Consider the following 16,161-nt stretch of genomic DNA (forward strand, 5'->3'; position numbering starts at 1 on the left):
TCTTTCGACAATTCGGATGCTATCATAGTTTTGCCATAGCATCCAGATTTACAAAATTAGGCTGCATTCTATCACTGCCAAATATGTGATTGCTAATAATCAAACATCCATTTTTCAAACTGAATACGAACCAAATAACAAACAGCTCCAATCCATATTAAACATTTTGACTACTTGGACAGCAGCATCTTTCTAAAATGTAATGCTGCTTCTGTCAGCCACTTTTTGTTAGCAGAAGATAACACAGGTTATGGCCGCCAACGCGTTGAATACATACTCCCCCACACACTCAATGGCTTTGCGAAGCAAGACACATTCACTACGAAACTTAACAAAAGGGACATAGAGCAGTTATTTATAAACTAGCATTAGTGTAACTAGATTTCTTTTTACTTTCGTTTTGTACAGTTCCTAGTACACTGAACAAAAATCTGAAATGTTACAGTGCTGTCATTGTTGTCAGGGTGGTTGGAGCTTTGTCAAGCTGCTATTGTGCAGCTTTTTCTCCCACCTCCTTTTTTCGCCATGTGTTTTTTGTTTCAGTGAATATAAAAATTGATTGATTGATTGATTGATTGATAATTAGTGCATTTTAGATTTTATACATTTCTCTGATGACTAACCCAGGGTCCCTTCACAAGCACTCTATGCGCCCTCACGCACTAAGCATCATAGCAGAGTCACGATAACTTTTTGCCGAAAAAAAATATGCCATCTAAGTCTTTAAAGATGGCAGCTATAGCTCAGGAGTGCCACATAGCATTCTAAATCTTTCTTGAAGCTGCCCACCTTGGCTGCAGGTGCCTCCTTGGGCACGGAGTGCGACCGGCCACCTGGATGACACTCGGCAGCAATGTTCATCGCTGTGGTGATCCATTCGTCCCTCTCCGGCTCGCTCAGAGCTTGAAGAATTACTGACCTGCAAAGCCAACATGGCGACAGTGATCAGAAGTGAAGCATGTGCAAAAGTTGGTACCAGCCATTCAACACTTGATTCATTTCATCCTGAATGCCTTTGAGCAAAAATTTCCTTCATGCACTGCCTTTTATTTGCAAGTGACCAAAACCTCATGAGCACAGGTAAATTGGTACTAGCACAATGAAGTGTGCACGCTGAGGCTAGAAGGCAAAAGAAAAAAAAAAGGAAAAGAAAAGCAGAGGGGAAAACGGAGAGAAGAACTCAGACGTTCAAAGTCGGCAAGTTCCCTTTGAGTGTATCCACAGCACAAGTCCATTCTCCTAGGAACTTACCCCTAAGCTTGTTGATACTATATGAGGGCCAGCGGCACAGCAAACAAGAATTAGGGTTTAGATACTGGGCCAGAGACCTGCTGAAGCTTTGCTAAATATGTTGCGCTCGTTTCCTGTACTCACGTCACTTGCACGCCAATCCAAAGTGCACAAACACTAAAACTTCATTCATTCCAATTATCAATGGCTAATGAAACTTGCTCTCTAAAGCCAGAATAAGAGAGGCTACATCATTTACCTCTGTGAATGCAGATGCACTAGTATTATAAATACAGCCTCCCTTTTATCAGGGCCTTTTAATGATTAATCATTGCAAAACTTTATTGATGCTACAGGAGAGTTTCACATTCTGCTCACGACTGCCAGTTACAACATCACTATCTGCAGAAGTGCATAGTGAAAGCAACAACCACTTGCGGCATGAAGCATTTCCCAGATGTGCAATTGCATGCACTGTTGACAGATTTATCATGGTTTGCAAAACAACCTATGGCACAGCAGGTTAAATAACTGTAACTGACAAAAAGATAATTTGGATAAAAGGATTTAATTAACAGATCCATATCAGAAAAAAAAGAAGGAAGGTCAATAGAAAGCACAGATGGCTTATCTATTCAATCACCTCACACAACAAATTGGAGTCAGTTATTTTACCCCGAAAATGTATTTCAAACAAATTGATGAATCTCTTTACCATCATAACTCTTGTTGATAGTATTTTTAGAGCCCCACATGTGACCACCAATCTACACTGGCATGGTTGAACATCACTGACTTTGTGAAGACTGTTCCTATCTCGAGGCCCGCTGCCTGCATTACATTTCGAAGCGCACCAGAGAAAAAAAATATACCGTAGGTTGAATTTTTTTTTCAAAACATTGTGGCGAGAAGTCGACCCTCGTCTTATATACCTGTCATTGGCGGAAAAACTACGGAGGTCTTGCAACAATCGGCGGCTGAAGTCAACAGCCTCCATCACATCTCCATCACCATCGCCATCAGCAGCAGCACGGCGTGGCATTGCCATTTTGCGTTTCCGTTGTCTGGAGCTAGCCACTATAGTCTAGAGTTATTCTGCTAAAAGCCAGCTTTTGACTTTTTTGCTTCAAAATGAGCGGAAGCCGACGACAATTCACCGTTGCCTTCAAGAAAAAGGCGATTGAGTACGCGGAGCTTCGCGGTAACCTGGCAGCACAGCGTGAATTTGGAGTATCCGAAAAGAGCGTACGGTACTGGCGGAGTCAGAATCTGCGTATTGCTACTTGCAGCAACCAGAAGAAACCATCATTTCATGGGTGAACTGCACCGTATCCAGAACTAGAAGCCAAGGTTGCGGATTTTGTCCGGGAGCTGCGTGCAAGGTCGTTGCCTGTGACTGCCGATTGCATCCGCGTGGAAGCAGTAGAGATTGCGCGTACCTCGGGGCTCACAAGGACGCAGTTCAAGGGCTCGCCATCCTGGTGCGACGCTTCATGAATAGGAAGGGCTTTGCACTACGGCGCCGTACTTCTGTGTGCCAGAAACTGCCCGAAGAGTTTGAACACAAACTCGTCAAGTTTCAGCGCTATGTGATTGCGTTCCGGCACCAATGCGAGTATGTGATGGGACAGATCGGAAACGCCGATGAAACACCCGTGTGGTTCAATCTGCCCTCAAGCCGAACTGTTTCTGAGAAAGGGGCGAAGCAGATCAAGCTTCTAACTATGGGAAACGAGCACTCGCGATTCACTGTAATGCTCGCGTGCACAGCCGATGGGAAGAAGCTGCCCCCTTTCATCATTTTTAAGAGAAAAAAATTGCCGAAGGAGGAGTTCCCACACGATGTCATCGTCCGAGCCAATGAAAAGGGCTTTATGAACGAAGCGTTAATTCTGGAGTGGATCCGGCTCGTCTGGAAGCGGCGACCTGGTGCTCTCTTTGAGCGAGCGAACATGCTCGTTCTCGACTCGTTTTGAGGCCACCTTACAGCTGACGTAAAACGGGCCCTGTGCGATGGCAAGACTGATCTCGTGGTCATACCTGGTGGGCTGACGTCTGTGCTGCAGCCACTAGACGTTGTGCCAAACAAGCCTTTTAAAGATAAGTGTGCGAGCTCTATAATGAACGGATGCTGGGCGACAACCCGACCACCCCCACCGGCCGCCTGCCACGTCCACCGCTTGCGACTGTCTGTAGTTGGGTGTCGTCGGCGTGGAAATCTGTGCCCGAAGAGATGGTGCTAAAGGCATTTAGAAAATGCAGCATCAGCAATGCGCTGGATGGCACAGAGGATGATGCTCTGTGGGACGTGGGCAGTGACAAGCGCTCGTCATCCGACTTGAGTTTGGACGACTCTGATGACTCTGAGTAGACCAATGCTTGCGCACTTCAGGTCTTTTCTGTGTACCGTACACCTGACCAATTTTTCAACAGTATTGTGTGACCATCGACCCGTGTGCTTGTCAGCGCCTTAGTAACGGTGCTGAGTGATGAAACAAACGAGGTATGTATACACTTGCGCTTACTCTCGCTTCTTTCGCAGCTCCATGCCATTATGATAAGGTGCAGACAAACGCACGGGTCAATGGTCGCGCAATATTGTTGAAAAATTGGCCGGGTGATACGAGCAGCATTTAAGTGAAAATAAATACTGTCACCACTGTGCAACCGGTTGAGTCGCATTTGTTTCAAGGTAAGGGTGTCTTTCGATACTTTTGCCACTTAAAAAGATTTTTTTTCATTTTTAGAATTGGTCAGTTAGGGGGTCGACCTATATTCCGGTCTGACCTATAGTCCGGTTTTACGGTATGTCATGCACTACCCAGGACTTGTCACTTTTGTGTTGCTCCCCCTCTGTGCCACATTGAAAAGAAAATGAATTAAAAGAGCCATCCTGCCAATTAAGAGTGGCTGATACCAAAACGCAAACGCATTACCGTAGGCATTAACAAATGCCTACGGTACTCCTAAAGGATTTCTTGAATAGGTCACCACTAATTCATGCAATTAATAAATTAATTAAGCACCCTTGAATTAAACGCACTGTTCACCCTTTAAATTACCATCCATGCCACGTTAGGATTAAAATTCCAAAATCCGGAGCCCATTCTAATCCTCTAATAATTTCGCCACTCAACAAAATCACCTTCCTCCAAGAAAAAGTCCCAGTGCCAATCTTACATTACACAAGTCTTTCATATGGGCAGCCAAGTGACAGTGAAAACGCTCATGCAAGCATTCTTAGCACAATGCTTCCATTGTTTACTTCAGAGTTGGCACAGATCTATTTTATTTTACGTAAGATACACCTCAAGTGCCTCAAAAGTGAGGCATTACAACAAGAGTGGGCTGTTCCTCAAGCAACAGATGCGCAGAACTTAATCACAATGTACTCAGAAAAAGGTACTCGTAATGAGTAGGTAATTACAGAATATGGGACCTAGCACAAACTGACATTGCTACATGCAACGTAAAGCTAAGCAGAAAGATTCAGAGAACCTTCCAGTACGATGATGTCCTATGTTTGCCTGGAGCGTGCTAATAAATGTCATAGTTTTTATTAATTTCATCATGTCAACGTTTTTCCCGTCCTCCTTTCAATACAGCAACACAGCAATTCGGAACTCGCTTCATTGGCACATTGCAGGATGAAGGCACTGTCGACGTGCTCACATAAAGCACAATGTTTTCCCCTACATGTGACACAACTCATCCTTTAGAGAAATATAGAACGATGAGGCTCACCTCTTGCCATTGTTGATCTGGAAGACATTGCGCCGATCCTCGTCCAGCGCGTGTGCCACTGTGCCCCGGTCAATTTCCATCACAGCACTGCCAACACTCTGATAGAGAGATGGAACAACAGGAATCAAGAAATGAACTCTTTCTGATGACCACAGTTCAAAACGTTATATGCACAGAACACTACTTGAATGGCTTCACATTAAGAGAGGCTTGCAATACAAGCATCACAGCACAGAACACAAGGCAGAAACAAGAAAATTCCTGACCCATTAATTTCCCCCTTTTGGTATACTTAGAAGTCTCTTAAGATTGTACTCAACAAGAGATACCTACCAATTATCAATACAGAGATCATGCTGTGCGAACAGCTGTGCCCACTAGAATGAATCAATTCCTAGAACAATCGTGAATGCGCCATTAGGTTCAAGAATGTATTGTGGAATCTCCATGGTACCCAACGTGCTGATGGCTTACCAGCACATGCGTGCCGCAGGAGAAGAAGCAGTGCTAGGAATATCACAGTTTACATTCAGCACTTTTATGATTTTCCATCCCATGCTGCGAAGCAGTAAAAGCAGTGGTGAGCAATAGTGAGTACAGAGAGCAAAGGAAAGTCATGTGGCACAAGCCCTGCAATGCATCCGAACACTGTTGCAAACTGGCCTGATGGTGTGAAAGCTGTGCCAGTAGATGCCTGCAGCATGCATATCACACCGAATGTGTCGCGGCTGTGCAGGCTTCCATTTCAGCCTACGTTCTGTTGCATGCATTTGCTTCCCCATCTAAAGGTATGCAGTTCCTAGTTTCTAAATGGCACAAATTGAGAGCAACTGCTTCCAAAACAGTGCATGTATGATCCCTTCCTGCCCAAGCCAGGCTGCCTCTGCATGCATTTGGCCTCTTATTCCAGCGATCTAGAATGAGAGAATTGTTTGGCTTGTAGCCAACTGTCAGCTTCCTTGTGAATAATGAATTGGCGAGCCACATGTTGCTGCACTTTGTTTTCTGGCCCATGAGCATGCAGCGGCAACACCGTGGCAACTTTTGACAGTCGTTGCTGCATTACCGCACAGAGACTTTAGCTATGTGCTGGTTGTCAACTCTGAAGGAGCATGTGAAACCCCATGGCAAGTGTAGGATACTGCCATTTGGAAGTATGGCGATGTTTCGTCACCAATTCTGCAAAAGCATGAGTTATTAACCTCTGAATGTTAAGCCGAATAGTGAAAGTGTGGTGCAAACAAAATAGCAAATGCTATTAACAAACTATTCAATGTTTTGAACATTCACACACCAATACTAAAAAGGGGATGCGACTGTCGCAGAAGATTAGTTACAAACCTCCGACTGCAACCAAGCATCTTGCAGGAAGAGTTTAAAAGTCAGCTATCACAAATTAGTTCACCAGTGAAACATGATTCACCCTATGAATTTCGCATATTCCACGTGTTGACAGGCAGTACAGAAAAGGGGAGATTCACCTCGCCCCTTGGGATGTGCATGAGGTGGCAGCCAAGAGTGTAGAAGTACGCCCGGTCCCAGCGGCTCACCATACCGGCTATTTTCCTGCATGGCAAGGGAAAGTGCTCATTGAGCTTGCAGCCCCACATTTCCGAAACTACAAAATGCAACCTGTGCACAGGTCTAAGCAACAATGCAAACACTTCCCAAAACATCAAGGAACATCGCAGTCCACCACTGCCATACAAAATTTCCACGGTGAAGAAGAATTCCATTTCCCTGTTGACAAACTATACATGCCAATGCAATTTATTCTCCCCGAAATGAGCAATCTGGAAAATGAGGTTATGCTTCAATAATGTTTTTGCGAGTAAGTTGTCAGTCTTCTTTTTTTTTTTTTTTAGACATCCTAACTAATGTGTGCAAAACATTACAGAATTTAATTTAGTTGCACCAATAAACAGCTCCCAAGTTGTTTGTACTTGCGGTGAAGCTGATGGTATTAATTGTGGAATGGGAATGAATGTGCCAACATGTGCGTATGAGTGCCTGCGATGGCTCTTCCGGTCGCTCTGACTCTGCACGTGCATCCCATAGCCACTGATACAAGGCAGCTTTTGGCTATTCTGATTTGCTATGACAAACGTCTTTCTCTCGCACACTTCAAGATCTTGAAATAGCCTTTGCTACAACTCACAACCAACAATGTACTGAGCCATGTAAATGACCTGCAACAAGCAAAACTTTGGAACAGAAACAATAAAATTCGAGACAGCAATCCCAAATGCAAAGTGGCAGTGGCTGGAAATAGCGAGCCCCTTTTCCCATGTTGCTGGCTACTCACGTGCGCTGAAAGAGGTATCCCGACTTGTGTGAGAGGCCTGTCTGGGCAGGAGGGGAGGCACCCTCGGCGAGGTAGGCAGCGCTCTCCTCCCCTTGCCGTGCCAACGCCCCAGCCTGCAGCGAAGCCCGCTCCGTCTGCAGCTGAAGCTCCCTCTGCACCCTGCAAGGCCAACGATGGTCAGTCTGCAGATCCATAAAAGATTACATAGTCCACACAATGCTGTAAATTTTGCACTCAGCAGCCAGTAAAAAAGACAAAGCTCACTGAACATTTGGGCCTGTTTGGGCAGGCAATGCGTTTGAGCTGAGATTGCATGGAGGAGCTTTACTTTAAAGATGGCTACTTCCTAAATTTAAGAAAATAACAAAAATTGCTAGACTTAAGCAAGAGCAGCTTCATACACGGCAGTCTACTAACAAAACATAATCGCAAAAACCTGATTTCATCTCTGATTGTTTGTCAATGAAAGGATTAGAGAGCATGCTAAGGCAATATCGGACAAGTCTGGCACAAATCTGGCTGCCGCACTGCAAAGGGTGCGTTGATTGTAGAGACCAAAAATGTCCGCCTGACCTTCACAATGTTAAGGTTATGAAAAGGATGAAGGACAAGTTAGCCAGAGAGATTTATGAAGCATATGCAATCTGTGACTTGGGAGACCAATGTGTCAGCATGCCATCGGTGGTTTTGTTGAAGAAGGAAGTAGAATTTTTGCACAAACCGGCAGGATGTTAACGACAAGAAAGAAGTTGGCTGCAGAGGTAAAGTCAAGGAAGAAGATGTGCAGTTTCCAGTTAATATAGTTGTCAGTGCAGCGTTGTCCTTGTGTGCGTGTGTGTGCCTCTTGTGCTTTGTGTTGGTGTTACCTGCTCTGCTGCCTTCTTCCAAGAGATGTGTGACCAACTAGCTCATCGTTTGACTCTATTACGTATTTCTAGTTCACCTAAACTGGAGCCTAACATTACAATATTTCCAAATGGCAGTACCTCAGAGTTGTTATTTTTTAATTTTTTCTGCCAGCATGCAGCAAAACCCAAACATGATAACGACTATCGAGGGCCACTGCCACGTGGATGCCGCGTGCTCGCGGGTAGGAAAATGAAGTAAAGCACCACCAAGCAGCTTGTCAATGCGTCTAGCCACAATGCAGCCAACAACTGGCAGCAAGACTGACTCGCACCGATCCTCCCATTTCCGATCACCAAATGCATGTGCACGAAAGTGGCATTAGTGGGGAAGGTTGTGAAGTGGAAAAGGCACTGCGTACACTGCTCATTCTCAATTTTCGCCAGTTAGAACATACAAACTATGCATCCTAGGCAGCAGAAAGTCATAACTAACCAATATTAACTAACTAATAATAAATAACTTGGTAAGAAAATAACTTACGACAGAACACTGGCACTCAAAGCAAGCAAGTGCAACTCTGTGCTTGGGTGAACCTAACCGCATGACTTCATTTTTATGCCTTCACGGTTCCCGACAGCATTAGAATGGCTGAGGCCGGTCACCCATGCTACAACCTGGCAAAGCCAATATGCAAGGCTAAGTGGGCTACACATTGTCATGGGTGTGAAGATTCAGTTGGCATTCCACAGGTAACTCTTTGTCTTCAAACGTTGCAAAGGAGTGTGGAAGCAACGTATCCGTTGCACTGTAGCTTCAGGTGGCCACTCGTATGTCTGTGTCATGAGCAATCTTGTTGCGTTCTGCCGGAGATGCCTTGCCAAGCCATAAATCGACCGCTGAAGTCAATCCTCCAGTAAAGCATGCAATTTGCAATGCCGCATGGCAGCACTCAGTAAGCTCCCTTCTTCCAAAGTAGTCAAACAATGATATTAGACCTTTTAACTGATATGAACTGTTATTTCTATTGACTAGAAATAGGGTACTGGTCTACAAAATAAGGCTTAGAGCTATTACTCCTTAAACTTGGCAATAAGGGAGTAATTACTCATTGACATCAACCCAAGCGCAGCCATATGGCTACAAAGGAAAGCTGTACAAGTAAAAATTCATTCTGATCTGGGGACGAATTTTTCTTTAACTACGAGGTTTCTGAGAAAGATGTATAGCTTTCCTCTGTAGCCGTACGGCTACGCTTGGGTAGATGTCAATGAGTAACTAGCCCCTTATTACAAATCTACTCCACCTTGGGGGGATTCCCCTAAATGTCCGACCTTAAACTTGGCATCAACCGGATGATACTAGTGTTTTGTTTACTATGTTCACACATTTGTATTCTATATTCCTTGCAGGTGTTGCAGGTGAACTATGATGACGATGAATGAAGCCAAGATTCTTTTGCAATATTTTTTATCATTAATGTTTGCTTTGCACCCAAAAATTCATACTATATTTGTATATCTATACAAAATTTGCTTCCCAGCCATAGTTTGCAGGACATCTAATTTGTAAGTTAACTTGGGAGTATCAGAAAAAAACCTTTCGATCAAATTCGAACTAAGTTTTTATTATTTAAATTTCCTTTGCGCCCAAAATTTTGCTATTTGTGCAGTTCTACAAAATTCTCTTCAATTCAAAAATTGGTGACATGGCATGACGCCATTTATTTTGGAATGGGCTGATCAGGATCGCATTTCAATAACTCGGTTATTGCGACTGACATGAGACATAACCATGAAAAATGTTAATAAAGATACTTTGTCTGGCTACACGGAACTTTACAATCCATCTGACAGTGAAAAAAAAATAAATAAAAAGTACACAATCTGTTAATGAGCCCAGCTGTAAAATGACAACAAAAGTTCCACAATATCAAAAATGAAATTGAGATGGCGCATCAAATTTTCGCAAACAGCAGCACCAACCACCCAGAAAGAACAGACAAACGATTCAGCTGAGACTGCAGCAATTGGCTGGTTGAATAGTTTAACTAGTGCCCGCCATGAGAGGTTCCAGCTGCATGCCAATGCCTCATCAAGAATTTGCAGTCAGCCAGAGGTCATGAAATCTAACACCACCTGTGAACGTGGCCAAGGAAAGTGATTGCACTCACTCTCCCAGGCTGGTGGCAATGTTGGCGAGGAACTCGTCCTGCTCGGCCGTGTGCATTGTCTCGTGGGCGATGCCAAACAAGGACTTCATGGAGTGCACGTAGCCCAGCAGAGGCTCAATGAGCGCCATCTTGCGCCGGTACTGCAGGGCATTCAGCTGGGCATAGAACTGCAGTGCCACCTGCATGGACACATCACAATGAGAAATACCGATTTACGCAACCTAAACATACTGTATTTTTCCCACCAACAAGAGTGCATGGCTGCAGTAGCGCGCATGTGCCAGTGCTAATACTGTAGAGCTGATCCCTTTCACAAAGTGCAGCAACAACCTCCAAAGAATACCGCATGTTATATCCCCTCTCATATGAACAGTTTCAATCACTGTTTTCAAGCACATTCAACAGCGGGCATCGACACCCTCGTCATCACTGAGCTCTAACAGAAAAGTAAATGAATGTTTAAGTCAAAGACCTCAGAAGTGAAGGACAAGACAGCTGACATGGATCTAGGCCTGAACAGAACAGCCAGCTGTGCCTTCAGGTGCCACCAGCAGCTGCCATCTTTTTTTATTATTTTTTTTTTTTTTGCCTTCCATGCTCTTGGAGCTACCAGAGGAAGGCGCCCCCTCCTAGACTAAGTGCTGAAACCGAACAGAAAGTCGGCTGTGCAGGATGGGCAAAAGGGAGTCAGAAACTGCAGAAGGGGGACTGCCGATGCCAGGTGGCACTATGAGGCACTCGCTGTGGTTTCCGAGTACTATGGCTTAAGACGGTCCAAACTGACCATCTACCGATGGCCATTCTGCGGAATCTCTCGTAAAGCCTTGAGCTCGTTGTCATGCTGCTGTATGGACGAGAATGAGGCCCAATCAATGGTTGAAGATGGAGTCAACTGGTCAACTGCAGTTATACAAGAAAGGGTGTCAGTGGCGCAGTTTTTCACTTTTCAGGTGGCAGATGTCAATAGCGAATTCCGCATATGCGAGATAGCAAAGTTCGCGGAACACATGCTTCAATGGGTTGGTCTAAGAACACATGCCAGTGGCTTGTGGTCAGTCAGCACGTGGAATTTTCATGCTTCCAGAAAATGTCAGAAGTGCTGTATTGCAGTGTATATGGCAAGCAGCTGGCAGCCGAAGACATTGTAGTGAATCTCGGCAGGAAGTAGCTTGCATGAGTAAAAGGACAACGGCTGCCGCTCGGAGTTGATGCACTGCTATCAGTTTTGACAGCCACGCTGGAGGTATCCACCATCAACCTAGTAGGGGCGGTGCTGTGCGAATGGATCAGGCGCACGGCGATGGCAACAGCTAGCTTGGTAGCAGCAAAGGCGGCCTGGGCTTGTGATCACCAAGAAATGGCAAAGGATGAGCCAGCGGTTGACCAAAGATGGTTTGTGAGTGGGCGGAGCAGCTCTGTGCAGTGTAGTACAAAGCGGCGGGAAAGAATCACCAGCTCCAGGAAGCGGCATAACTGGCGCAGAGTTGTAGGCTGGGGATAATCGTGGATGGCCTTGACCTGAGATAGGAGGAGGCAGATACCATGCGATGAGATGTGATGGCCCATAAACTATAGCTATGCGCAAAAACACACTTGGTGGCATTCATGACTGGGCCATACTGCTGTAGGTGTTGGAGGAGGTCATGTAGATAGTGCTCGTGATAAAAAGGTGCAGGAATGGTGATTAGGTCATCATCGATGTATGCAAACATAGCCTCAGCAAGCAGCACTGGAAGGTTTGAGTGGAGTTGCAAAGCATCCGCACGTACTTGAACCAAAAGGCATCATTTTCGAGGTAATGCAGTAGAGGTTAAACAGTGCATCAATCTGGAAAAACCAGATTTTCAGGTTGGAAAATCCAGACTGGAGCCAGAAGAAGGTAGGCGAAGTCGCAACGATGAGATGTCCTGTGGGTGCGAGTCCTGCTCTGTGCTGGTATATTGCCTTGATCAGTCATTGTGTTGGTAGTCTTGGGTCATCTCAGGACCTCAGGAGCAAAGGAAAAGACAGCTGACATGGATCTAGGCCTGAATAGAACAGCCAGACATGGCTTCATGTGCCACCGCTAGCCGCAGTCTTCATTTTTTTCTTACGGCGGCCGTGCGTAGGCTGCGCAATGCAATAAAACTTCAAATACAGTAGAACACCGCTATAGTAAACTCGGATATAGTAACAACTTGGATATAAGTGAAACTGAAGTCCCAGTTCATGTTCCATAGGCAACAGTACTACATTTTGCCCCTTTTACAGTAAAGACATTTTTCGTAAACATCGGTTATGGTAAAGTGCGCCTGGCCACCGCGATGACTCCTATAATATGACATCACCACCCACGCACTACCTTGAATCGCGAGGCAAATATGTTTTTGTATTTGAAAAAAAAATAAAAAAAAAATAACAGCATTCTTTAAAGTGGCTTTACCATCATGTTTAGCAGCATTCAGGAGAAGCCTACTTTAAGGAAGAATCAAAGCCGTAAGGGAAAGCACGCAGCGCGTAGGAAAAAAAAAATTAAAGCTGTCTACAAACATGAAAAAGAGGTGGTGCGGTCCGTTCAGAAAGTAAAGGAGAGTAAAAGTGAAGCAAAGATAAGGGAAGGGGAAGAAATGGGCCAACATTCAGAGCACTGTGCAGCACGAAGCAGCGGAGGCAAGAAGTGGAGGTGCAGCGTGTGCGGTCTTGCAGCACTTGACTGCCACGCGCATTATCATTTATTGCCTTTTAAAATACAAAAACAGCAAATAGTGACACTGTGTCCATGTAAGGCTTTGGTTTTCACATGAAATCAAACATGGTTGTATGCGCAACCACATTGTCCTCATGCTTAAGGGGGGAGGCTACCCTTGAACACCAACTTTTTTATTTCTTGAGGTATTCGAATGAAATTTTCAGGGTATGCTCATAGTACTCACATTTGAAGAACTATCAAGTTTCATGGAGCTGGGCTCATTGGTTCTAAAGTTAAAGGAGTATATCAAGATAGTTTACATAGGTCTCTAGGGGCGGGCCTGGAGAATTTGCAAAATCTGCTAGCAGTGTGAAATTTGTCATGGTCATTCCTGGATAGTTTCCCCAGGGCAAGACAATTCCTTTTTTCCAAATTTCCTCTCTGAAAAATTTTAGTACAGCCCCAAATTTACTGTTAAAATTTACACCTGACTTAACGATATTTTAATTGACTGCCCCTAGTTACACGTGAAATATTTTGAAAAAAAGAAATTGTCTTGCCCTCAGAAATTTACTTAGGTATGTAACAAAAAAAAAACCTCATTAAAATCCAATAAGCGGTTCTTAAGCTATGACTTTCCCTAGCAGCCACAACATGCAAAAAATTGATTCTGAGAAAACGGCTCTCAAAGGTTGAGAGAACAATAACTTTTTTGTTTCTCATGTTACTATGATGAAATTTTCAGGACAGGCTCATGACATTAACAAATGAAAAACCACCAAGTTTCACAGAATTGTGCATGCTAGTTCTCAAGTTACAGAAGAATATCAAATTGGTTCGAATAGGTCCTTTATGTCAAGCCTGGAGAAATTGCGAAAGGCACTGGCATTGTGAAATTTGTCATGCTGATTCCTAGATAGTTTCCTCAGGGCAAGACAAAGCCCTTTTTCTAAATTTTATTGCTGAAAAATAGCATAGCACTGGAGTTTTTGTTATCAATTAGACCTATGTTGATTAATCTAATTATAACAAATTCCAGACATAATATTTTGAATACATGGGCTTGCCTTGCCCTCAAAATTTATTCAGGTACAGTCAAGCCCACTTAAACCGGCCCCACTTAAGATGAACACTCGCTTATCACAAACAAGTCCGGTGCGGCCGTCAAAATATACATTAGGGCTATGGCGCTTCGTCTGGCTACAACGAACATCTGTGTGACTAGCCTATCAGCTACAGTGAACGCCTTGGTGCCGTGGACCACTTTCCACGTGCTGAGATCCGTCGATCCTGTGCTCTGCAAGCCGCGACAATCGGCATTCCAGATTCCCCCGTGGCATTTCGCCCTAGCATGATGGGCAGCGCAGACGCAGCAAGCGGCTTCCCGGTTTATCTACTGCGGCATCTCACCGGAGGAACGAGGAGCGGCCCAAATGCGGCAAGCGACTTCCCGGGTTATCTTCCGCGACATCAGCGCCGGGAAAAAAAAAAAAAAAAAAAAAAAAAGCTAGCTAATCACAGCCTTGAATTCGAGCGCGGGAAACTTGAAAGCTGCCACGAGGCCCCCAATCGGAAGCAAGCCACGCTTCGACCGCGCCGCCATCGCAGCCACCGAGGGTGGCCGAAGAAAGCGCAAGAATTGACAAACAAAACAAGACCAAGATGGCGGCACTCAGTTCGGCGGGAGAGGAATGGTGCGCGCGCGAAGTTTGGGAATTTTCGGCGCTTGCTCGCTGCTCCGCGGCTGCCGCCGCTTGTTAAATAATTAATTTCGAGTATTTCTACGCCGAGTTGAGCATTGATAATTACAGAAATGGTAGTTTATAAGACATACTACCGGAATATATAATCTACCAAAAATCTACTCTTTCGAGATTTTTCGGTTTTCAAAGGTCGCGTCCCCCCTTAAGAGGTACCTTCCACAAAATGTAAAAAAATTTTATAACTGAAAAAAATTGCACAAAGAGATGATAACAGAGAGATCGAAGGTGTTTCAGAGTTTTTTGCATTAAGCAACAAGACGTGCTCAGTAAGTGCTGATTTAATTACCAGACAGCATCGTCAGGACCACGTCACCCCAATTGATATAGTAAACACATTGATATAGTAAAGATTTTTGCTGGTCCAAGTGACTTTACTATAAAGGGGTTCTACTGTATTAACCCAGAAATGTCTAAAAAGTCATGACAGAAAATTGTTAGGACATTATGCTTGCTTATATTAAGACATCTTTTTTAAATCTCGACACCCATGCGGCGTTACCTAATGCAGAGGAAGGAGACTTCTCAATGGTTATTCAAAACATCCGTGTAGCACCGGATGCTTCAATCATTCTTTAAAACTTGGATGCAGATTGAGTTCAATGAGGATCGAAAGTGTTCGTGTGACAGAGGTATTATGTCAATGACCTGTAGCTAGAAACTTAAACCTAACATCTAAAAGCAATCATAAATAAGAAATAGAGGCACGCAATATGTAGGGTCTCCCTGTTGGCTGCACTGAATGGCACAGCTGTAAGGACACAGATATAAGCATGGTGATGCCGAGAGAAATCATTGAGAAGAACATTTCACTCAAACAAGTAGAGAAAAACCTCTCAGCTTCAAAAAAACAAAAGCCGCGAGGAATTTTGCCATGCACTGGCAATGATGTGAACAGGTAACAGCTGGCACGTTCCACACAACTGTGTACAAATTCAATGGCAAGCTTCCAGGAAGCCTTTGTACCTTCAGCTTGCCTAACCACATTTTCCAACTAAGTTAAATCTCATTACAAGAGACATGTTACAAGAGACACTCGGTTATAAGAGACATCTGAAAATGGTTTGGTTGGTTTTCCTATGTCTGCCATGTTAACAACATTGCATACAAGAGACACTCCGTTACTAAGGACAACTTTTTCAGGTCCCCAGGGTAAATTCTTCACTATTTAGAAGAGACACAACCCAAGTGTGCTCATGCAATGCAGCTGAAGCGTACCAACTCATACATGATGCACTTCAGATTCCCTTAGCTAGATTCTGTTTCATATCAGCATCCTTTTTGTTGCAATATGACAGGAACTAAGAAGGAGTGCTTCCTATTGATTGGAAAGTCAAAACGATCCCATTGTTTCAATCACTGGCATCACATTACCGTCACCTACGCAGCAAATCAAAATGCATGAATGACATCCAGCATTTTTAACTCCGAATTG

The 16,161-nt window shown here is 44.3% G+C and overlaps 1 protein-coding gene across 1 annotated transcript in view; it reads right to left on the reverse strand.

Annotated features, from left to right (window-relative positions):
- The window catches only part of LOC146209746 (DCC-interacting protein 13-alpha-like), an 87,332-nt gene that overhangs the window by 38,805 nt on the left and 32,366 nt on the right, over positions 1 to 16,161 (reverse strand). The window contains exons 8-12 of the mRNA XM_084603416.1: positions 10,299 to 10,477; positions 7,280 to 7,438; positions 6,456 to 6,540; positions 4,975 to 5,072; positions 790 to 919 (exon numbers count right to left, since the gene is read on the reverse strand). Of these exons, the coding sequence (XP_084459542.1) occupies positions 790 to 919; positions 4,975 to 5,072; positions 6,456 to 6,540; positions 7,280 to 7,438; positions 10,299 to 10,477 (651 nt within the window). The remainder of the gene's footprint in view (positions 1 to 789; positions 920 to 4,974; positions 5,073 to 6,455; positions 6,541 to 7,279; positions 7,439 to 10,298; positions 10,478 to 16,161) is intronic.

This window comes from Amblyomma maculatum, chromosome 1, assembly GCF_055883805.1.
Source record: "Amblyomma maculatum isolate TAMU_Amacu chromosome 1, ASM5588380v1, whole genome shotgun sequence".
In the NCBI taxonomy this organism is placed as follows: Eukaryota; Metazoa; Arthropoda; class Arachnida; order Ixodida; family Ixodidae; genus Amblyomma; species Amblyomma maculatum.